Source organism: Oncorhynchus mykiss, chromosome 25 (assembly GCF_057628025.1).
Source record: "Oncorhynchus mykiss isolate SJ-2025 chromosome 25, ASM5762802v1, whole genome shotgun sequence".
In the NCBI taxonomy this organism is placed as follows: Eukaryota; Metazoa; Chordata; class Actinopteri; order Salmoniformes; family Salmonidae; genus Oncorhynchus; species Oncorhynchus mykiss.
In genome coordinates this window covers 66,017,172-66,041,373 of record NC_143046.1, presented here as the reverse complement: position 1 = coordinate 66,041,373, position 24,202 = coordinate 66,017,172, and the positions used below count along the sequence as shown (strand labels likewise).

At 43.2% G+C, this 24,202-nt stretch overlaps 1 protein-coding gene across 4 annotated transcripts in view; it reads left to right on the top strand.

The window, feature by feature from the left end:
* Positions 1-24,202, top strand: part of LOC110505541 (steroid hormone receptor ERR2) — a 65,477-nt gene that overhangs the window by 7,011 nt on the left and 34,264 nt on the right. For 2 of the 4 annotated variants that reach the window (XM_036962525.2, XM_036962523.2), the window contains exons 2-4: positions 3,938-4,006; positions 15,919-16,328; positions 23,065-23,181. In XM_036962525.2, coding sequence (XP_036818420.1) covers positions 15,932-16,328; positions 23,065-23,181 — 514 coding nt within the window. In that variant the 5' untranslated portion in view covers positions 3,938-4,006; positions 15,919-15,931. The remainder of the gene's footprint in view (positions 1-3,937; positions 4,007-15,918; positions 16,329-23,064; positions 23,182-24,202) is intronic. The other 2 variants (XM_036962526.2, XM_036962524.2) reach the window with 1 other exon arrangement.

The window sequence follows — 24,202 nt, the reverse complement described above, 5'->3', positions numbered from 1 at the left end:
GGAATTGGGAGGATGAGTTTACACGCTGCAATATTTGTACATCTGGGGGGAAAACATGTGAAAGGACCCTGTAACCCCAGTGATCAGGCAGCTCCAACCCAGGCAGCGGGATGCCAGGCTGCCTGTCTAAGAAGCCCTCTCTAGCTGTGGGTTTACTCAAAGTAACCTGTTATATCTAAATGCAGTTCTGCTTTTATATATGAATTTCTTGTTGACATGTAGGAGGTTGTTTTATGTTATAGCATGTACTGTTCAGTACATTTGAGGAGCTGACTGCTATTATTACTTGGAAAAAACGAAGGAAAGTATATCCAGTCCTATTCATCTGCTTTAGAAAGTGTAAAAATACAACAGCTAGATATCTATACATGTATGTTTTAATATCAATTCATAGAACAGATGTCTGTTATTTGAAGTTGGGATATTTTATTTTGTGAATATACATTTAATGCCCAATATTTCATTCAGCGGTGACAATCTTTTAATTTGTAAGGTCAGTAAGCATTATCATGTGCTGTTGATTAAATTATTTCTACTTGCTGTGAAACCCTCATATAGTATTCAAGACAGTCATTATTTCAACCCATAACTCTTTCCACATAACAATCTAATCAGCCAAATGTGTCTGTTGTTGTAGCTGGATTATGATTTTTTTTAAAGGTACCGTGCATGCCTGCTGAAAGATTTATAACGATAGAGATGAATAAATTGAAGTCGTTGAGAAGTGTAGATTTTCATGTATTGCATTTCAAAGCAACACAAGCACAGACATTCTCAATGGGATGTCATGCAAACGAGGAAAATGGTTGAATTGGTCTGACCGCCTAAGGATTCGCTCACTTGTTTTCAGGAACTCTAGTTTGAGTTTTAACCATTGACTGCTCAGAGAGAGAAAAGACACATTTCCTAGATAAACTCGTTAACTCCTTAGACACACTGATATCAACTCCTTTGTTTTACCTCGTCTTTTTTTACAGAGGTTTTATACAACTCTGCCTTTTAGATACACCTCAATGGAAAAGGGTAAAAGTAACATAAACACGCTCATCATAATATACAATAACGATATAATAACTATATAATAACTATATAATAACTATATAATAACTATATAATAACTATATAATAACTATAGAATAACTATAGAATAACTATATAATAACTATAGAATAACTATATAATAACTATATAATAACTATATAATAAGTATAGAATAACTACAGAATAACTACTGAGACATATTTAAGATCAATTGAATTGTATTGACGTTTACCTAGTCAGTTTACTGAGTTTTTAACACTCAAAGACCTTTAAAATGCTGTTTTCCTACTCATAATGTGTCTGTAATGTTTATACTTTTATGATTTTCTTCCAATTGTTGACAACTGGCAATCTAACCTAGTTTGGTGGTGATTCACTATAAGCACTGTAGTCAATATGAGGTGCATAAATTAAATGATTAAATGCAGTCTATTTACAGTTGACTGACATTATATTTCCTATAGGGAAAGTTGAATTTAAGATCATTGTAGCAAGAGTGTAATTTCAACAGAAACATGCAATATAACGATTTAGGGTTTTATTGGAAATGTGAACACAATATACAACAGTAAAGTAGTGTTAGTGGTTAACTTAGGCAAAGCTTTACTTTGTTTGCTTTCATAACACAAGTCGATTATGCAGAATCATTTATTTATTGCATGTAATATAACATATACACACAGTATACATAAAACATATCATTAAGTCGAATAAGATTCCTAGACACAAATATTAATTTCTCTCAATGTTGTGTTAACACTCTTCCATTCATGTAACATTTATAAGACAATCAATTATCATTAGAAATGTACACAGAAAATATAACTGCAAGGGGTTAGGGTTAGGGTTAGGGTTATGGCATTCAAAATGTATTTTACATGTTTTATTTTATGTCACATGTGAAGTAGAGACAGCGTGTGTTTCCTTATCTTCTAAGGTATAGAAAAGGTCATGCCTGTAAATGAAATATATAACTCCATATTTAATTCTAGGTTTGACATAATTATTGTTTTCTATGATATGAGTGTCAGACATAGGTGCATGTAAAAATGATATTAGGAAACAAAACACTTATTAGGGCTTTAGTCGTGTGTAGAGGTAATTACAAACAGTAGATGTTTTGACGTGCCATGGTTGGCAACATCTCAAACATAAATCAGTTTAAGATGTTTTTTATGCATAAATCAGTAAGCTGTTATCTTTTTCATAAATCACATTGAATTCATTTAGATATGTATCTAACACTATTTATCATCCTCTTAAGTTTTATTTGATTGATTTGATTTTAAATCATTTAAATAACTCTTTTTTTTAAATATTCATTTTACATAGCAGTTAATCCTAAAGTAGAAGCATCGTGCAAAAGATTCAAGACTTTCTAATGAAAATAACTTCGGTCAACATCTATACAATTATTGCTAATGCCACAAATGTTGTCTTTGTTTTTCATACTTATGCAGTGTTGTTCATTATAGGACATATTTGCATTGAGCTTCCAGTGTGTGTTATCTGTTCACTAGTAGTCCATCTGCTTGGTCTGTGGACAGCAGTATTTTCAGCCGCCAGCGTGCTGTGGTGTGGTGTGACATGGTGTGTGTCTCCGGTGCTTGGTTGCTGGGATTACAGGGACGTTTGTGCACCGTGTAATTAGCAGAACCAGAGCAGTGATGTGGAAGCAGTGTATTATTATGGTACTCTATAGATTGACCTGGGTGGCCGAATGACTGCCTGACTACTGTAGGAATAGGATTGAGACAGTGACTGATTTTTATTTTAGACAATATGGAGAGGTATGTATAGCCTAGTATTACTGCTCGTTTGAATTTGTCACCCAAATACATTTTACCTCAAAAAGAGCAATAATAGATATGACGTGGTATGTCCTTTAAGATACCTCTCTCCACAGCTTCAAGTTTGCTCCATATTTATTCTCCCTTCTCGATTGGGATGCATAGTAAGCTACGTACACCAAGATTGGTGTGGATAGTAAGCCGTAATTCACAGCACTTGATTCGTTTAAGTTGAAGTCTCTCTTGGCTCAGACGGCAGGAGGTAACATATGGCAGTCAGACAGGCTTATTGTTGCTCTCCTATTGCTCTGGCTGTTTCAGCGCCGCTCAGAAATCAGCCAATGCTGAGGATTGTCAGTTTGAGTTCATCTGGTCTCGCTAGCAAACGCACTCTGAGCGGCAGGCAGCCGATTGAGACAGGACTCCTTTCCCTCCCTTAATGTTCCATCAACACCCTCACTGCTCCTCCCAGCCATATTCTACATGTCCATTTTCCATTTAGGGAATGAGATCTTTTGGATGAATTTTCACAAAAGCAAAACTTACCACACAGCGATTAATCCGATCCATTAGGCTCAGTAAAATACCCATCTCTAACATTCCTTCTTGTCCCTTCTCTCTTTATTCTGATTAGGTTTCAGAGAACAAGGCGAGGGAATTGCATTAGTGTATCTTAAGTTAAAAGCTCTTTGGTCTTTGACCAAGTGTTTCAGTGTTATTGGGTTAATCAGATTTTTGCTGTCTTCATGGAGATGCTATCGCGGGGTGGAGGCAGTGCCGGGTAACCAAAGCAGCCCTGCACAGACACTATCCAGATGGGATCAGTTTACGGTCATTTGGTTTCAGAATACATTACCAGAAGAGGCTCCTGGCCGAGATCAGCCACCCCGCTAAGAGCTAGGAGCCTGTGGTCGCTGTGGCCACTGCAGACAGCCAGCCAGCCCCGGTGACCACCGCTGTTCACCCGGCCCGCTCCAACCTTCCTCCTGCCTCTCTCCCTCTGCACTTAAGGGGAGGTGTCGGGGGAAACATGTCTTTTAAGAAAAACCTAATGTTTTAAATGACATTTGTCACACAATTCTAAATGCATCTCCTTGTACCAACAGGGCTTCGTTGTCCAATTCATTAGGGCGATTACTCAGTCCACTGGCCACACTGGAGCCTTCTCATTTCTGGTAAGCTCTGCATATGAGTATCATTTCTTTCACTGTAAACCTGTCACTCAGATCTGGCTGTTAAGGGAGGGTGGGGGGTACTGCCCCTGGCCCCCAGGGCGTTTAGGGATGCAGAGTGGATTTACCCTCCCTGTTCTCCATTTGATTTTTCTGTGTGTTTGTAATTGTTGGCTACTTGCACCTGCTTTTTAAGGGAAGCTCTTCACACCCCTTCACTTCCACATTAACATGCAGTGTCACTCTTCCCCGTTCTTGTCCTTCATGCATCCTTATTTTCCAGCAAACTAGGCAGGATAGAATATTAGGACACAGAGTATTGAGACTCAAACAGAATGAACTGCGCACATCTGCTACACCTTATCTGATATACCCGATCTAAACTAGGGCCTCTGGAGATGCTTACTTATTGCTTGTAAAATATATAACGAAAATGATACAAGTTGATACAATTTATCTGAAGTAGGTGGACTTCCATTTCTGTGATGTTTCTTTGACCATTTTCATTTGGATTTGTTTGGTTAAAGTCTGTGTAGTTTCTCTCAGAACACCTAGATAATTGTCCCATTAGTATTTAGCACCCTTTGATAGCGCTCTAATATTACAGCTTTATTTTGGATACCGTGACTCATACGAGCTCATGTCGTGTTTGGCCTTTCTAGTCTTTTCTGTGATGAGCCACGTGTCACTTTGACCGTTTCAACACATTCACCCGCGCTGAAACCACCAAACGCCACCACAAGTCCCTCCTAATTTTGGCCACGGTAACCTTGGACACCTTCACTGCAGTGCGAGAATGTGTTTAAAAATAACCAGGTCCATTAGTCTAGGAGGATAATGCTAGCCTGGCTACGTGGGCTACTCTCACGCCCTTGTGGCAGCGAAGTGCTATCACTGACACGGTGCGTCAGCACTTCTTCCTGTTGCTCCAACACGGAAAGGCTCCTCTTGATTTACACGCACGCACACACACGCACGCACACACACACACACACACACACACACACACACACACACACACACACACACACAAAAGGAGGTTCTGATGGAGTACTGTCAGAGACGATGTAAAAAAACTGTAAAAACATAATACCAGTATTATAAGTATTATAATACACACTTTACTAGTTCTCATGAAAATGTATATACGATTTCAGAGCATCGGTACACTAGTTTTTTTTCTTTCTGACACAATGTGGCAAACAGCTGTAACTACAGGTTTATTACAATGAAATATATGGTGAGATTGTGATTAACCATTTAAAGTTGAATCATCGAAGCTCTTTCTTTGGTGTGTTACTCATCTCGTCATCTGTCTGTTTTCATTCATTCCTCTCTCTGTCTGTATTTGCCTCTTTTTTGCCGCCCAATGGACGCGAGACTGAACAATAATTCTGCAGCTTTTCCATACGCTCTGTCTTAAATGTAATGGAGGGAAAATGCTAAGTCCGCTAATTTACACTTGGTTAAAAGCGTGACGTGGAGTGGGTGGCTACGCGGGCGTTTATCAGTGAATGTTATTGGTATTGAGCGGCCAGTCCTTTGAAGGTTATGTTTCTGAGCAGTAATTGAAATGCAAAATAACATTAGGATCGATGGTTAGCTCTGTTTATTTATGAAATCAATATTGAAACCGTCCGTCACAATAGCAGCTCTGATTCTTACTGACAGCTTAACCAAGTATGGACGGACTGACTGTACACGGCCTCAGCTCTCCAAGGCATCGCAGCCATAACAGCTGTTAGACTAAGAGCCATTTGCCTCATCGTTCTTCTTTGCCCTACTCTGCTCTACTCTGCCCTGTTCTGTCCTTCCCACCCAGGCAGACTGATGGCATGGAGTATTGTAGGAGGTTCTGATGATATGTTGTAGGTCTGTCTGAACAAGAGCATAAATGAGCTTGGATGAGGAGCGACACTAAAGTTACAAGTTCAGGAGTTAAAATGAAGGGTGTGAAAATGTAGTGTGCGTACATACATACTTGTCAGACCCCTGCTGTTGCGTTGTGCATTTGTCTCTCCCAGAGAGAGAGAACTGCCCTGTTTGCCTGCCCTGGGGCTGGTACTTCTGACTGACCGATCGCCAACCATTAACATCCTAGCATGCAGGCTGACTACTGGCCACTCTCTGCCTCAGTATGCGGGCCTAGTTTCACTGTGGTGACTGGGGATATTTATTGATGTGTTTATTTCGTAGGGCCCATGTCAATATGTTTTGCAGTCGTTTTGCAAAATGGATGGGAATATTTTTGTTTTTGTTTTCAGTTAAATTGTCAACTTAGAGTTTTAGAATATTAGTGCTAAAACATTGGGTAATGAGATTTCAGGATATTCACACTGATCTTTTTCTGGGTTCTGTCTTTTCGGAAGGGTTACCACGTCAATTTCATTTCTTTGTTTTTAATTCAATGTCAAGGTGCTATCTTCTCTAGGTAAATCAAAGTACATTATATAGGCATTCTGTCCCTCTCTCAGTGCTGTGCTGACCTGTGAGTGTCTCAGTAAACCAGAGCACATTATAATGTAAATCTTTATTCATCACGCTCTTTGCCTGAGAGAAGCCTCTCTGCTTTCATTTCTAGAATGTCATAGCAGAGGAATGGACGTACATGATGCTGTAGGGGGTACATAGAGGGAGGATGGATGGCTTGGCAAGGGCTACTGCATATGTTATGGAAGGTGTAAGCTAGTCATACTTTATGTTGTGTTTTTATATGCTTATGGCATAATACAGTATCTGACAGTTTTTAAATTGTAAATGTTGTTGTGCGTCCGTGCATATGTGTGTGTGTGTGTGTGTGTGTGTTTCTGTTTGTGTATACAGTACGTATGTGTGTGTTTCTGTTTGTGTATACAGTATGTGTGTGTGTGTGTGTGTTTCTGTTTGCGTATACAGTATGTGTGTGTGTGTGTGTTTCTGTTTGTGTATACAGTACGTGTGTGTGTGTTCCTGTTTGTCTATACAGTATGTGTGTGTGTGTGTGTTTCTGTTTAAGTATACAGTATGTGTGTGTGTGTGTGTGTGTGTGTGTGTGTGTGTGTGTGTGTGTGTGTGTGTGTGTGTGTGTATACAGTATGTGTGTGTGCTTGCCCTTTTATATGTATGTATCCAGTGCCCAAAAATGTACCCTCCCTTCACTATTCCTGAATGGCGTATGTTGGACGCCAGTGTGTAACTCAGACAACCTTCCCGCCTTTATATTATCACCACTATTTATGGGGAATGAGAGGAGGGTTTGGAAGATCAGCCTGTAAAGAGGTGGGAACCAGGGAGAGACCAGGGAGGTTCCAGGTAGAGACCAGGGAGAGACCAGGGAGGTTCCAGGGAGAGACCAGGTAGAGACCAGGGAGAGACCAGGGAGAGACCAGGGAGAGACCAGGTAGAGACCAGGGAGAGACCATGGAGAGACCTGGGAGAGACAAGGGAGAGACAAGGGAGAGACCAGGAAGAGGCCATGGAGAGACCTGGGAGAGACCAGGGAGAGACCAGGGAGAGACCAGGTAGAGACCAGGGAGAGACCAGGGAGGTTCCAGGGAGGTTCCAGGGAGAGACCAGGTAGAGACCAGGGAGAGACCATGGAGAGACCTGGGAGAGCGGCCCTGTGTGGCTCTATAATGGTCTAAAGGAACTTATCAACTTGGTGGTTAGAGTTCTGAATGCTGATTGTCTGACAGCCGTGGTATATCAGATCGTATACCACAAGTATGACAAACATTTATTTTTACTTCTCTAATTATGTTGGTAACCAGTTTATAATAGCAATAAGGCACCACGGGGGTTTGTGGAATATAGCCAATATACCACAGCTAAGGGCTGTATCCAGGAACTTTGCGTTGCGTCGTGCGTAAGAACAGCCCTTAGCCGTGATATATTGGCCATATACCACACCACCTCGAGAATTTTTGTTTAATTTTACCACACCACCACATACAGCAGCCCTGGAAGAAGACCAGCAGTTGGTGGCGCCATATACAGTGCCTTGCGAAAGTATTCGGCCCCCTTGAACTTTGCAACCTTTTGCCACATTTCAGGCTTCAAACATAAAGATATAAAACTGTATTTTTTGTGAAGAATCAACAACAAGTGGGACACAATCATGAAGTGGAAAGACATTTATTGGATATTTCAAACTTTTTTAACAAATCAAAAACTGAAAAATTGGGCGTGCAAAATTATTCAGCCCCTTTACTTTCAGTGCAGCAAACTCTCTCCAGAAGTTCAGTGAGAATCTCTGAATGATCCAATGTTGACCTAAATGACTAATGATGATAAATACAATCCACCTGTGTGTAATCAAGTCTCCGTATAAATGCACCTGCACTGTGATAGTCTCAGAGGTCCGTTAAAAGCGCAGAGAGCATCATGAAGAACAAGAAACACACAAGGCAGGTCCGAGATACTGTTGTGAAGAAGTTTAAAGCCGGATTTGGATACAAAAAGATTTCCCAAGCTTTAAACATCCCAAGGAGCACTGTGCAAGCGATAATATTGAAATGGAAGGAGTATCAGACCACTGCAAATCTACCAAGACCTGGCCGTCCCTCTAAACTTTCAGCTCATACAAGGAGAAGACTGATCAGAGATGCAGCCAAGAGGCCCATGATCACTCTGGATGAACTGCAGAGATCTACAGCTGAGGTGGGAGACTCTGTCCATAGGACAACAATCAGTCGTATATTGCACAAATCTGGCCTTTATGGAAGAGTGGCAAGAAGAAAGCCATTTCTTAAAGATATCCATAAAAAGTGTTGTTTAAATTTTGCCACAAGCCACCTGGGAGACACACCAAACATGTGGAAGAAGGTGCTCTGGTCAGATGAAACCAAAATTGAACTTTTTGGCAACAATGCAAAATGTTATGTTTGGCGTAAAAGCAACACAGCTGAACACACCATCCCCACTGTCAAACATGGTGGTGGCAGCATCATGGTTTGGGCCTGCTTTTCTTCAGCAGGGACAGGGAAGATGGTTAAAATTGATGGGAAGATGGATGGAGCCAAATACAGGACCATTCTGGAAGAAAACCTGATGGAGTCTGCAAAAGACCTGAGACTGGGACGGAGATTTGTCTTCCAACAAGACAATGATTCAAAACATAAAGCAAAATCTACAATGGAATGGTTCAAAAATAAACATATCCCGGTGTTAGAATTGTCAAGTCAAAGTCCAGACCTGAATCCAATCGAGAATCTGTGGAAAGAACTGAAAACTGCTGTTCACAAATGCTCTCCATCCAACCTCACTGAGCTCGAGCTGTTTTGCAAGGAGGAATGGGAAAAAATGTCAGTCTCTCGATGTGCAAAACTGATAGAGACATACCCCAAGCGACTTACAGCTGTAATCGCAGCAAAAGGTGGCGCTTCAAAGTATTAACTTAAGGGGGCTGAATAATTTTGCACGCCCAATTTTTCAGTTTTTGATTTGAAGGTTTGAAATATCCAATAAATGTTGTTCCACTTCATGATTGTGTCCCACTTGTTGTTGATTCTTCACAAAAAAATACAGTTTTATATCTTTATGTTTGAAGCCTGAAATGTGGCAAAAGGTCGCAAAGTTCAAGGGGGCCGAATACTTTCGCAAGGCACTGTATTACATTGTTGATTGTTGATCGTTAAATGAGAGACAAAAATGTACTTGTGTTTGACTCAAAGATGCCACAAACAAACAACCCATTTAGTGAAATGAACAATATTAAAAGTATTTTGTTCTTTCTCATTTCTTTATCAGTGTCGATTATCAGCAAACTATATATGTTCAACATTTCACATGGTTTCAGTGTTACATATTTGACAACATATTTGGATCTCAACCGTGTGTATATGTGCTGTTTATGTGTGAGCCTGTATAAACATTTACACATTTGATTGCAGTTAAATTGTTATGGACAACTGATAAACTCGCTAATTTTGCCCCGGTTAATTTAACCTAGTATATTTGTCTGTGTGTGTGTTTGGCCCTTCCTCTGATGAAGAGGATAATTTATGGTAGTGGCAGCACGGGCTCTTTGTTTGAAGCAGGTAGAGTTCCCCCTAAACAAGACAGTCTATCAGAGGAAGATTAATGAAGTAATTTCATGCATGGCTCCTTGCCTCTGTCCCCCTGTACTCTCACTGTGTCTAAACCTGTGATTTACATTGGTCTGCTTTAAACAGGCTTAACCCTTTACAATAATATTTCCCTCTGTTTGTAGTCTATGCACACACACTGCAGAGTCAATGCAGTGTCTTTTACCCTAGACATGCATTAGCTATATTTCCAGAAATGTATGTGTGGACCAGTTTGATATTACACATATTGTTCCCTTGCTGGTTATAGTTGCCCTTTGGCCTGGTAGACAGGGTGGTGTGTCTGTGCTGGTTCCAGAACAGTGTTGTGTGGTGGGACAGCTGGAGCCAGGTCTCTGCAGCTCTGGTTTAGGCCAGGAAATGGAAAACCTGTTAAGGCTGTTAGACAATGTGTGTGGGATAAGTCTTACACAATTCTTTATGATTAGGCATTAGGCATCCACTGCCAACGATTAATGCTCTTGATGACAGATTTGATGGTTGCTGATTCTTTTTCTGAACGAGCACCATTAGACTTTCTTCCTACATTGAGATGAAATGATGCACTATAGGATCCTAATGTGTGCCAAGCCAGGGCTGTACTGATCTACTTTTTGTTCCATGTGATGATGAGCTGTCCTACTCTACAGGGAGCTTCTCTGCTGGGTATGCAGAGTAGTGTGTTAACACTTCTACTGCCGTAGAAGAATGTTTAAACGGGTAACCCATTCCCTAACAGGGTTCTGGCACCTTCATCCGATCTTTCCTACCGCCATTTGTTTTCCGAGGATCTTTAGCCCTTTTCAGAATAGGATCTCTCCAGTGTCACTCAGACAGTTTACGTCAGACAAACAGCAGCGCCTGTATCATAAGAGGGCCTGTTTTTCCTGCCAGCATCTTTCCAACAGGAAGGAAAGGGGTGGGGGGGATCAATAGATGTGATCTGTGTTTTCTTGGGCAGCCGGCACTATCTTGTGGCTGGCCTGTTGGTGCGTGTGGCTCATGTTGTCGTAGTGAGTGAGCTCATGGCTTTATAAAGACTACAGTGACATCGCTGTGGAGCAGCTAAATTTAATCCTCTGCTAGAGACTGAAGAAGTTAATTGGCCGGGCAACGGAGCAGCATGGTCCCCCCAGTGGTAACCCTGCACCACCCAGCTCCATGTACACCCATCCCCTGGCCTACGGACTATTGATCTGGGGCCCGCGCTGCTCTCCATAAGCTTGCATAAACATCCATTCCTCTCTCTCTCTCTTTCCTTCTCTTTCTTTTTTTCTCTCTCTCTCTCTCTCTCTCTCTCTCTCTCTCTCTCTCTCTCTCTCTCTCTCTCTCTCTCTCTCTCTCTCTCTCTCTCTCTCTCTCTCTCTCTTTCTGTAGCTCTGCATCTCCCCCTCTTTTTGGATTTCTGATTTTCTGTCTGCTATCTTATTCCTCTATTGTGTTCTTCTATAGAACAGCACATCATACATCTCTGTCAGGCGACGTGTCCGTTAACAAAGAGGCCTCTCCCTCCCACCCCTCCACACCCACGCTGCCCCTTCCTCTATCTGTTTATAGCAGGACTAATGAATGAGAAAATCCCAAATGAGGAGTTTCTCCCAGATGAAATGGGTCCCTATGAGGTGCAGGGAGTGCCTCTAGCCTCTATACCAACCACTGCCTCCTTTCACATTTACTCAGATCCGTCTCCCCCTCCTCACTTTCACACACTTTCACACACACTTTCACACACACACACACACACACACACACACACACACACACACACACACACACACACACACACACACACACACACACACACACACACTCAAAATTGTCCCAGACGTCTTTTGGCCCCATTCCTCCGAGGGTTATTAACCTGGACCCAGTTATATAGAAAGGCATTCTCCATATTTCACATGGTTCCCCATACACCCCCCTCCCCCCAAGCCCTGACTCCCTATCCCATTTCATTTCCATGGCCCCATGCGAATACAGAAACCCTCCAGAAACTTCCCGTCCTAAAGATGATGTTTGGAGACATGTGTATTCCAGTGATTGTAGCCAGTCAGCCTGTGATCTGGTTTCAGTCAGTCAGCCCTCGCTCCCATATCCCTAAATGAGTCGTCCTCCATGCAGCCGTGCGGTCGGCTGAGTGGTAAGAGGTGGCGGTGGCCACTGGAGGAGAGGTCACCATGGCAGCTGCCAGTGGGCTCTGGTGGTGGCTGGAGGCTGAGACGGTCTGTCAGGAGCTAATTGAGTTCCTCCTCCTGCGCTGACTCTGGGGCCAGTAGCTTATCAGGGACATCGCCCAGGGGCCTCCAGGCAGATCTGCCCCTACTGGGGCATCTGATATCACCCCCCCCCCCCCCCCCCCCGCATCTGCTTAGGGTGAAGGGTTGGGGGCTGGGATGAGGTTAGCCAACACTATCAAACCAGGTTTTTGGCATCCCACAGCTCAGAGAGTGAAAAGTACATTCTAAATTGTCTCATCATGCCATAAAACTCAGTCGCAGGACGAATCGTTTGAGTACACATTTTACATTTTCTCCCATTTTGAGTTGAGCTTTTAATATAAGCACTCGAGTTGTGTAATGTGCTCATAGAAAGAGGGAATGCTAATGTGAGTCAGAGAGACAGAACGTCTGAGTGTCTGTCCGTGTATGTGTTTAACACTTCAGTACAGTACAGACATTAGCACGCTACAGAAGTCAGCATACAGCTCACAGTAGGAATACCTACAAATTGGCCTAATTAGTTTCTCCAGGCTCTGTCGTCTTCCTGTGACAGTGTTCAGAATGTTCAGGCCGTGTTCAGAATGCTGCCGGAGGCCCAGGCAAAGAAGGGAACGGCTGAGACATGAGGACGGGTGCTCCTCAGTTCCCTCTCCTCCTGAAGAAGCGGAGCAGAGAGCGATAGAGGAGCTGGAGAGGAGATCATTAGGGCAGCTAATCCTGGTCACAGCAGCAGCAGTGGAATGATATTACTGATCTGAAATGCTGTTAGGAGGACCAGCTGGAATCAGATTAAAACCAAACTGCGCAGTGTGCTTTTGTGGGCCCATAACCCACCACTCAGCATGCATTTTGATCGGTACAAAGAGAAAGAAAGGAGGAGGAAAAGGGCGAGAGAGAGATATATCTTTGACGTGCAATCCTCCAGTATGCAGCTGAGCAGCAGAACGGGAAGGACACTTCCTGTACTTGAGAGGAAGACATAACTATGGATTTCACAACATACCTGGGTCTTGATCAGTTCAGTGGACCTCTTAATTTTATGTCCTGTCTGGGATACATCCTAATTAGCACCTGGTCCATATGTTGTGTTTTTATTAACACAATTCCTGCTGTCAAATTATTTATGTTCATATTATATTTGCCACATTATTAATAGTGTTTATAGATTTTATTTGAACCTGTCCCATTTGAGAAAAATAATATTTCTGTAAATTTAAGAAAATATTTGATTAATGTACACTAGGTTCAAATGGTTACAGTAAATTTAAGAAAATATTTGATTAATGTACACTAGGTTAAAATGGTTAGTATTCATTCAATGTCATTAATCAATATAACCAGCCTTGTTAAAAACATAAGCAGAGCAGTAGCATAATGTGTCATTGCGGAATGAGTTAAGGGAATTGTAGCCAGAACATGTATTATAAATGACCACATAGAGCTGGAGGGGAAACAGTTTAGACACTTATGCAATTATGCTAAGTGTCACCCTGGAGGTGACCTTTGAACTGGGGTTAAGCTTACTCTGAATTTGTGAATAAAAGCTAAATAGAGCCATCTAACGGCGTGCTGCCATTTTAATATAGAGCCTTTAAGAAGCCGAGTGCAGGTGTCCTATCACACAGGTGCACAGAGCTGTCTGAAGTAGAGGACATAAAGCGGATGAATAGGGACTCCTTTCATTCATTTATGTGGATAGAACCCACAAGTTATTTAAACCAAGACATTACATGTATGCTAAAAAAGCATCAAGGAGATGGAGCTTTTTATTTCATTATCTTGCAAATTGTTTTATTTTGCTCTTACTTTTTAAGAGTACATAGAGTAATCTATCTGAAATACTAAATATTCCTTAAAACACAGGGAGAAAAAAACCTTCAAACTTCATTGGCTTTACTTTGACCTTCTCAATGTTTTTTTATAGGTATTGTCCAACTTGTTTTTATAGTTACTGTGAGAAATACTGTAAATTGAGTGCCATGATCCCTAGTATAAAAGGTGGTTATCGGTTTTATATTGTGTACGTTCTATATTGAAAAAAGTTCCAGGAGTGTTCAGACAAAGGGCTTATTCCACAAGGTCAACGGTTTTAACAGGGGGCATTTTTTAATATTTATTTTAGCAGTTAACCTTTTTGTGAATTTTCAGAGGTGGTGGGCACCTGGAGTTCCAATGAATATACATGGGAAAACCCGGGAATGAGATTTAATTTGACACACTGACCCCCATCTCCACGGGCCCAGGAAGCCAGGGTGAGAAAATAAGGTTGACCCACTGACACCTGGGCCTGAACCCTACCATCACCCACCCTTACAATTAAATCAGCCAGAGAGAGAGACAGCTATCCTGGCTGGCCCTTCTCCGGCTGGCCGATGGGGATATGGAAAGGCCTTTCCCTCTCCCTCTCTGCACTCTGTAGCAGTCTGAGACGTCCAGTCATGGATAAATCCTGATAGATTTTAGGCATACTGGTAGAGAGTGTCTACCCTTTCTCTTCTCTGCCGATGGGAAACTGACATGGAAACTATGTAAACATTACCATTACTTGGCAATATACTAATATAACTAACGTGTTAAGGCAGAACCTGGGCTGACTAGCTGCCACTCAACCAGGAACCCCGGTGTTGGCATTTGCATAAGTCACGCAAGGCTCAATTTCATGAATGTGGGTGAGTGCAGACAACCTTTCACCTTGTCAGGGGTGCCTAGTGCAGAGGTGTGTGTGTGACCCCGCCACGACCCTGACGTCATTGTGTCCACACCACCTTTAGAACACTTAGAGGTTATCCCTCTCGTATAGCACTCCACCTCCTCAGTTCACTCTGTTGACCCAGGAAAAGTCCATATTACAAGAGAGCAGTACTGTTTTATCTGTTCTCCCAGTCCACTTTACATGTGGTGGAAGGAGCCATAAATCAAATCGAATGGACAATGAGCTGTTTGGGGGTTTTGAAGCTGCGTTGTGTCTACACAGCCAGAGGCTGCACTTTATTTCACTCAAGGTAGGCACAACATCAGAAAATTCAGAAATGCTGTTATCAACCAGACAGTGAACAAAGTCAATATCCTTTTGCCATCATGTTTCTTTTTGCCTGACTGCTGACTCAAGGAGACCGCTCCAGGTAGTTCTCTGTGCTCCGGCTTTCTTTAACCTAGTCTTAAACATGTGTCCCAGGCATGGTGCCATCCTGTGTCAGCTGTGGTTGTGTTTCTGTGTTAAAGCAGAGGGAGTGTGGTCAGTGTTGAGCGTGTTTATTGCACCTGTGTGTTCTCTCTCTCACGGCTGGTGGAGTGTGGGGTTAATGAGGCGCTTAGGATCCTCCCACCTGGTTGGCTGGTTAATGGTGATGGTTAGGTTAACATAAATGGCGGGGGGGGTCAGAATAAAAGAGAACAGCTGATAATGTAGTAAGTCCTCTTTGGAGTGTGGGAGTGTGAAGGGACTTGCTCTGTGTGAGCAGTAGCCTGCAGAGTTTTCCCACAGTCAAATTGTGCAAAAATGCGTTCTCTCTCTGTAGCTGTCATTGTATCGTTAGACAATGTGTATAGATTTTTGTTTTGTGGGTAACACCAGTCGATCTGAAGCTGTTCATGTCTGTAGTCAGACAAACCGCGCAAATTACCCTCCCCTCTCCTTTCCCCCCTTCTCCAGGCTGCTGAATAGAATGGCTGCCGATGACCGGCACCTGCCCTCCAGCTGCGGGTCCTACATCAAGACGGAGCCGTCCAGCCCCTCCTCAGTCATCGACACGGTCAGCCACCACAGCCCCAGCGGCAACTCGGACGCCAGTGGTGGCTATGTCAGCGCCATGAACAGCCACTCCAACGGCCTGGACTCTCCGCCCATGTTCACGCCCGGCGGGCTGGGCCCCGGCGCCTGCCGCAAGCGCTACGACGACTGCTCTAGCAACATCATGGAGGACTCACCCATTAAGTGCGAATACATGTTGAACTCCATCCCCAAGAGGCTGTGCCTGGTCTGTGGAGATATAGCCTCTGGGTATCACTACGGCGTGGCCTCATGTGAGGCCTGCAAAGCCTTCTTTAAAAGGACAATACAAGGTATTTCCCTGATGCCCCCCCCCCCCCCCCCACAGACACACAAACACACTCAGTACAAGGGATCTGCCCCCCTTTCAGACACAACAATACACTCCATACAGTGTTTTACCTCTCCTCCTCCTCCAGCATAAAACACACACTAGAAGATGTACTGTATCTCTCTGTGGTCTGAACACAATCACCTACTGCCCTGAACTACCATCTTCTAATGTAGCTGTTGACCTACATCATCTCCCTTTATCTCCCTGGGAAAAGGTATATGTTTGAAATGCTGGTGCCTCCAGTTGTGCTGCTATCAATGGCCTGCATTGCTATGACACCCAGGGCACCTTCATTAATAGTGAGGGGAATCACATGCAGTGCAGCACAGTATGAGACAACACATGTCCACAGGGGCTGAATACAAAGTTGACAGCCACACACAGGATAGGCCACTAGCCCGTCGCTCGCGATGACGTCATCTGCTGGGTGGGTAGGTAGGGGGCAGTGGTCGTGACATCATCATCAGGGGTTATCATCAGCAGGTGCTTGTTTCCTGTCCTGTGTGTGTGTGTGTGTGTGTGTGTGTGTGTGTGTGTGTGTGTGTGTGTGTGTGTGTGTGTGTGTGTGTGTGTGTGTGTGTGTGTGTGCTGCTTGTGTGTGTGAGTGAGTGAGTGCCTGAGGAATAGGGCAGATCTGCATGGTATGATGTATCACAGGTTCCCATTAGAGAGGCAAGGACAGGCCCCCCACTGTGTGTCTCTGTGTGCTCTGTCCTACATTAATCAGTGGGACCTATGGTACGGAGGGAGATATTATTGAGCCAGGGAAAATCACTGCTCAACATGCACAGCAGTCCCTGCCTAAGCTCAGACAGTCTGCGTGAGAATGGGAGAAATTCAAATGAAAACTAATATTTTGATATTTGGTGTCATGCATTAAGGTAAACATACAGTGAGCTCCAAAAGTAATGGGACAGCGATTATTTTCTTGTTTGTTTTGGCTCTGTACTCCAGCACTTTGGATTTGAAATGATATAATGACTGTGAAAGGCTGTTAAAGGCTGTTAAAGGCTGTCAGCTTTCATTTGAGGGAACCGTTTAGAAATTACAGCATTTTCTGTACATAGTCCCCCCCATTTTAAGGGAACAGAAGTATTGGGACAAATTCACTTATATGTGTATTAAAGTAGTCAAATGTGTAGTATTTGGTCCCATATTCTTAGCACACAATGACCACATCCAGCCTGTGACTCTACAAACTTAGGATGCATTTGCTGTTTGTTTTGTTTTTGTTTTGCAACGTGTGTAGACCTTACCGTGAAATGTAACGTGTGTAGACCTTACCGTGAAATGCAACGTGTGTAGACCTTACCGTGAAATGCAACGTGTGTAGACCTTACCGTGAAATGCAACATGTGTAGACCTTACCGTGAAATGCAACGTGTGTAGACCTTACCGTGAAATGCAACGTGTAGACCCTACCGTGAAATATCACATGTGTAGACCCTACCGTGAAATACAACATGTGTAGACCTTACCGTGAAATGCAACGTGTGTAGACCTTACCGTGAAATGCAACGTGTGTAGTAGACCTTACCGTGAAATGCAACATGTGTAGACCCTACCGTGAAATATCACATGTGTAGACCCTACCGTGAAATACAACATGTGTAGACCTTACCGTGAAATGCAACATGTGTAGACCTTACCGTGAAATGCAACGTGTAGACCCTACCATGAAATGCAACATGTGTCGTCGACCTTACCGTGAAATGGGGTACCGGTACCGAGTGACACTCTAACACACACACATACAAAACACACACACATACACACACATACAGTACCATTCACATTCTTCACACACCCTGCTGTCAGTGTAGTATGTGTGAGTGTGTGGTCAAAGTCCAGGGAGTGTAAACAATAATAATAAAATAAGGGGTTATTCGGGGGGGGGGACCCAATAAATTATTTGACATTCATTTCTATTGGTCAGAAAATAATCTGAAACACAACCTAAACAGCAAATGTATGCAAGAAAAGTGTAGAGTCACAAGCTGGATGTGGTCATTGCGAGCTATGAACATGGAACCAAATACTTAACTATGTAATACTTTAATACACATATAAGTGAATTTGTCCCAATACTTCTGCTGCCCTAAAATGGGGGGACTATATACAACAAGTGCTGCCATTTCTAATTGGTTCACCTGATATGGATTAAAATACCCTTAAATGAAAGCTGTCAGTCTGCAATGTAACATCATAGTCATTGTAGAATTTCAAATCCAAAATGCTGGAGTACAGAGCCAAAACAACAACACACTTGTCACTGTCCCAATACTTTTGGAGTGCACTGTATTTAGGAGCCAAATGTATTTATTATATATTTATACCTTCGGGCGGCAGCTAGCCTAGTGGTTGGAGCGTTGGGCCAGTAACCAAAATGTTGCTAGATTGAATCCCCAAGCTGACAAGCTGTCATTCTGCCCCTGAACAAGGCAGTTAACCCACTGTTCCTAGGCCGCCATTGTAAATAGGAATTTGTTCTTAACTGACTTGCCTAGTTAAATAAAAACGTTTGGCATTGTACATCCCTCATATATGTTCTGTAAATATAATAGTCTGTACATCTCAATTGAGGTCCTTAGCTTCTTAAAAATGTCCCCCCTTAAAATGCCATTATTGCTCCCAGGTTATGGAGTGCAGGCTGTCTAGCAGGCCTAGGTGTTGATTTTGGACATCCCAAATCCTATCAGCTTTAAACAGTCTGTGTACCTTCGCAGGCAAACAGAAGCATTAGGCCAAATCCTGCTGTTTACCCATGCTGCCATCAGCTATCCTGTCTATTGACAAAAGATGAACATTTTCTCTCAAGTAACATAACTATCCTTTTGTCCCCCCCGCTACAAAACATTGACGGCGACACACAATAGAACAGAAAATAGCAATCTGGGAAGAAAGAGACGTCTTAAGTGGAGCAATGGCCCAAACGATTAAGAGAGAGGTACATGAAAAGAAAAATTGAAAGTTCTCCTTTTTTTCCCCTCCCTCACTTTGCATTGTCGATTTGAAATCCCTCTCTTTCTCCTCTTGGAGGGCTGCCTGTAATGGAGCTAATCTGCCGTCGTTTGTCCGAGCCACAGGAGTTTTGTCAATAACAATCAGCGTTTGGAAAGTGTAATTAAGGCCGAGGCTTTTCATTAGGAGGAAGGGAGGGGGCTGTCTCCAGGGACAGCAGGGCCAATTAGAAACTCAGGCACGCATCGCACGCCGGGTAATTTCAGGGAAAGGAGGGAGAGAAAAAAACGAGGACTTCTTTAGATTGGAGAGGGACCCGAGCGCTCTTTCAGAGGAGGAGAGGCTTAATGGCATAATAATCAGACAGGGGTCCCAATCCAGGCAGAACAGGACAGGGAGGAGGACCATGGGACGTTGGGGGAGGGGGAGGAGGAGGGGGCCGAAAGCCTCTGAAATAATAAAAACCACACAGGATGACTAGAGGAGGAAGAGGGCGCAGTAAACAGTGGGACATAAAGCCCTTGGATGAAGAAAAGGTTTCAGTAGATGAGACCTGATTAATTAAAGAAATAATGAGGCTGTCTATCCAGGGTGGAGTGTGTGAGACGACATCCCTTAATGAGAACAACACAGGAGACGTATCTTTCACACTCATTCATCATATTGTTTCTAAGCAATAACACTAAAGCTAATGGACTTTTTTCCCTTGACATCTTTAGCACACAATGAAATGCATTTAATCTGAGAACAATTTGAGACAACAGTGACCACACAGTTGACTTTGTCCGCACAGAATATTTTCCGTAAATGTCTGTTTTTCAACCTGGGGTTCCTAGCTTCATTTCTCTTCTCTCTACTTCCTTACATTCCACTGCTGTAAAAGAGACCTGATGCCCCTACCTTTTAGACAGGAGGGAATGGCAAATCCATCTTCTGTCACATATTCATCCAATGAAAAGCCCCCTGAACTCTTACATGGAGATAGATACATTAGTCAAGCCCAGGCCCAAATTAACGTCAACCTAGATCAGCATCCATCCCGGAAATACTCCTGCTCTTATAGCTCCCTAATCATAGTCCCGTCCCGCACCTCGCGTGCCCCGCCAATCAAAAACATAAATCTCTTATTGAACCTTATTTTTCTCTCGTTTTGAACCCTAGTGTAAAATTGCTTGAAAACCAACTGAACTCAGTGGCCCTCTTTTTTATATGAAGTAATAGACCTTGACAGTAAGCCTGTAAAAGTCAGTTTCGATTTTGATGAGAAATACCTGCCATTTTACTGTAATTTACTTACAGGACCTGACTTTCCCCTCACTGCCCTGGCACAGGTCCTGAAAAGCCATAAAATAAATTGAGAGAAGAAAATATTTTTTATGTTATTTGTTTGATACGGTAACCTTTGAAACCAAATATGAACCCAGCGTTCTGGTTATATATAAACCCTCAAATGCTTGACTGACTGATTGTATGAATAGACATGAATAGACATGAATAGACATTTGTCACCGAGGATCAGCCCTTGAGCTATAAATGTCACTATAGGTGAACCAGTCTGTTATTTTTTATATATCTATTTTTTTTGAGGCAGCACATGAGTTGGCCTGTGCATGCTGTAATTTAAGTGTATAATGAGAGAGTATGAGTGTGTGTTATTTGTGCATGGTCTCAGTTTGTTAGCTTTCAGGTGTGCCTTGTGCAGGTGTTCCACCCTGCTCCTGGTGTGGAGGGAAGAGCAGGGGAGGGAGGGGTGTAGTGGAGGGAGAAGTCTCCCCCGTTAACATGAGTGTCCTGTGGGTTAGCCAGGGACCAGGGTCAGCTCTGCAGTGTTTGTCTGGCAGGCAGGCAGCATACCATATACATCTGCCAATTACATAATGTTCAATATCATGATGTTTAATTAATATGATACATCTACAGCCCATATTCTAGGACAATGCATTGGATGAAATGAAATGTGACTTAAGGTTCTCTAGGCATAAGGGGTTTGTATAAAGGTGCCAAAGTATTGCAGTTGAGACAGTATCATAAAGAAGCAACCACAGCAGGGTAACAGCCTATAGATACCAGAGACGGCTACTCTGATTGCCTCCTGTGAACAGATGGGAAATAGATGGGCTTATTATTATGGTCTGGTTGTGCTATGACAACAGAGACAACAGGAACAGAGACTATCATACCTCATCGCTCCCCTTCCCTCACACCTTTATTTACCCCAATTCCAACGAGATGAGAGGAGTTGGCATGATGATTTCTAAGCCAGATATAAAGGAGACATTTCTAATTATTTAATACATCTTGGGACCCTCCGCTTGATATGTCCAATAATGTTAACATAATTGCATAAGTTGTTAAAGGGGATTGGAGGGTTGGAGGGGGAACGCTACTGGAATATTATACAGCTCTTACTCTCTCTCTCTCTCTTTAAAAAAAAAACACTTAATGAGAGTGAGAGTAGAGAGAGAAGCTGGTTGTGTCGGGATGGAATCCCAGTGTGTCTGGGTATGGCTGTGTATCTATAGGCAGGAGAGCTGCTGAACCACTGTGTCTGTATGCAGTTAGACAGGATAATACTGTATGTTAGTCTATATTGAAGTCATTTAGGTTCATCTTTCTAAATGTAGAAGGAGCTGTACACAGCGTTGAATAGATAACAGTTGAATAGATAACATGGCTTTGTGGTCGATATTAAAAAACATAATCCAAATTTAAGAATACACACGTAAGAAAAAACATCAATGATAAAATAGTGTTGTGCCTCAAAATGTGTTTCTCCGTTGTTCCATTCTAGGTGGACAATGAATGATTCTAATTCAGGACCTTGAGCAGCTAGCTATTATTCTGAAACCCTTTATTGAAAACCTTGACTATAGTAAAAAGTAGGGAATGCCATCGTATATCCTGCCCTTCCTTTCTATTGCTAATGCTACAGTACAGGCAGAAACATCTATTTTATTGTGTAGCAATGAAACCCTTTTTCATTGTGTTGTCCCGGAATCAGACGCTGTATTGCTGGACTTGAATAATGCATAAGGCCTGTTGTCTGTACACTGTGTAGTCAACAATGGCAACAGTGGTAACAACAGGTTTGGGGCTGCCAGAGTATTATGTAAAGTGGCCGGGGGGGGGCGTGTGTCCGACTCTCTTTCCTGTTATTGAGGCAGAGGGACACAGAGAAGGGAAGGGGCATGCAGGCTGGATGGTTGGCTGCTCCAGGGGCCTAGAGGGGACACGCTGAGAATTAATGAGGCCAATTTAGCGTGGGGGCCAGGGTGGGGTCTGTAAAGGGTTCCATGATGAGTACTGGAGGTCTCCTTCTCTCCCTCCATCCCTCCCTCCGGCTCACCTCACCTCAGACACACTACTGTAATTGATTGTTGCATAGGAGATGATTAACAAATGCTGATACCCAATGTCTGGTTTGCACAATCTGATTATAGACTCTAGAATACTGTGTGATATACAGTAACTATTCCACTGGTTTTAAATCTACACAGTGACTCGTACAATGTAAAGGTAAATGACAATGCCCTAAAATGTCTATTGTATCAATACTTATATGTTTACGTTTATTCTTCATGTGTGCCCCCTTTTTTTACATGTACAAAAAGGAGAGAAAAAAGGCCAGAACATTTGACCTTTTTCTTTTCCTTTGCCTCTGAGTCAATAGGAAGATACACTGCCTTATACAGCGTGGTCAGGCTAAGGTTAACCACATCTCTTGTTCTCTTCAGGCAACATAGAATACAGCTGTCCCGCCACAAACGAGTGTGAGATCACAAAACGGAGACGCAAGTCATGTCAAGCCTGCCGCTTTATGAAGTGTCTCAAAGTGGGGATGCTCAAGGAAGGTAAGGAGATCTCTGTCTGTCTGTCTGTCTGTCTGTCTGTCTGTCTGTCTGTCTGTCTGTCTGTCTGTCTGTCTGTCTTGTATCACTCTCTAGATATTATGTCAACATTATTAAAATTATCTCAAAATTCTCAATGGAACGCCTCCATTCAAATAAAAAGGATGTAAAACTGGATAAATCAGAAAAGGCCTCCTCAGAGGATGTGGTCTCCTCAAAGCTCCCGACTGATCAAGCAGCAGTGAGTGGGCCCATGCCAGTCCAGACCAGGGTGAGGGATGTTGGCTGCAGCCTGCTGTGCCTGCAGCCATAGCCAGACAACTGATCTGAGCCCCCTGGCCTGTTCTGTCCTCCCCCTACCAACACAGCAGTAAATCATGTGCAGCTGAGCTGGGGACAGAAATATGCTGAATAGGTCGATCCTGCTGTCTGAGTAATAGAAATGTAACAGTATTCCGACTGGAAAGGCTTCTGCTGGGTCCCTGAGCACACACTCCGGCCAGTCTCAGCTCTCCCCGGCATATTGATCCACTAAATGTTTTCCGAACATCTCAGCTCTCTTCCTGTGGATGGTTTTTTAAAGTCACGCCAACTGGGAATTCAATGACAATTAAACATGCTGCCGATGGATTTCTCTGGCTCGGTTTCTTCCCCCCTGCCAGGCCCCGTGAGACCCCAGGCTGGGCTGCTCCTTCCGGGGAGGCCCCGGCCCACGGCCACAGCCCGCTAGGCCCCTACCTACCTGGCCCCAACCCCATGCATTACTGCTCCTTTATTCCCCTCCCCTCCTCACTTGTTGGTCTCGCCAAACAGCCAAAACACATGAATAATGAGAGCAGTGTGGCTGGGGAATAGAGAGGAGGTGTCATATGTATTTAGCTGGCCGCTGGGAAGAGCTCTTTAAGGGAGCATACTGTACTTTTTGTGTCTTGCTTTTGAGGGAGCGCTGCTGAGAATAGTTCAAGGGGTGCTTATGTTTGACGAAGCGTGATTATCCATCCACTTTCACTGTACTACAGAATAG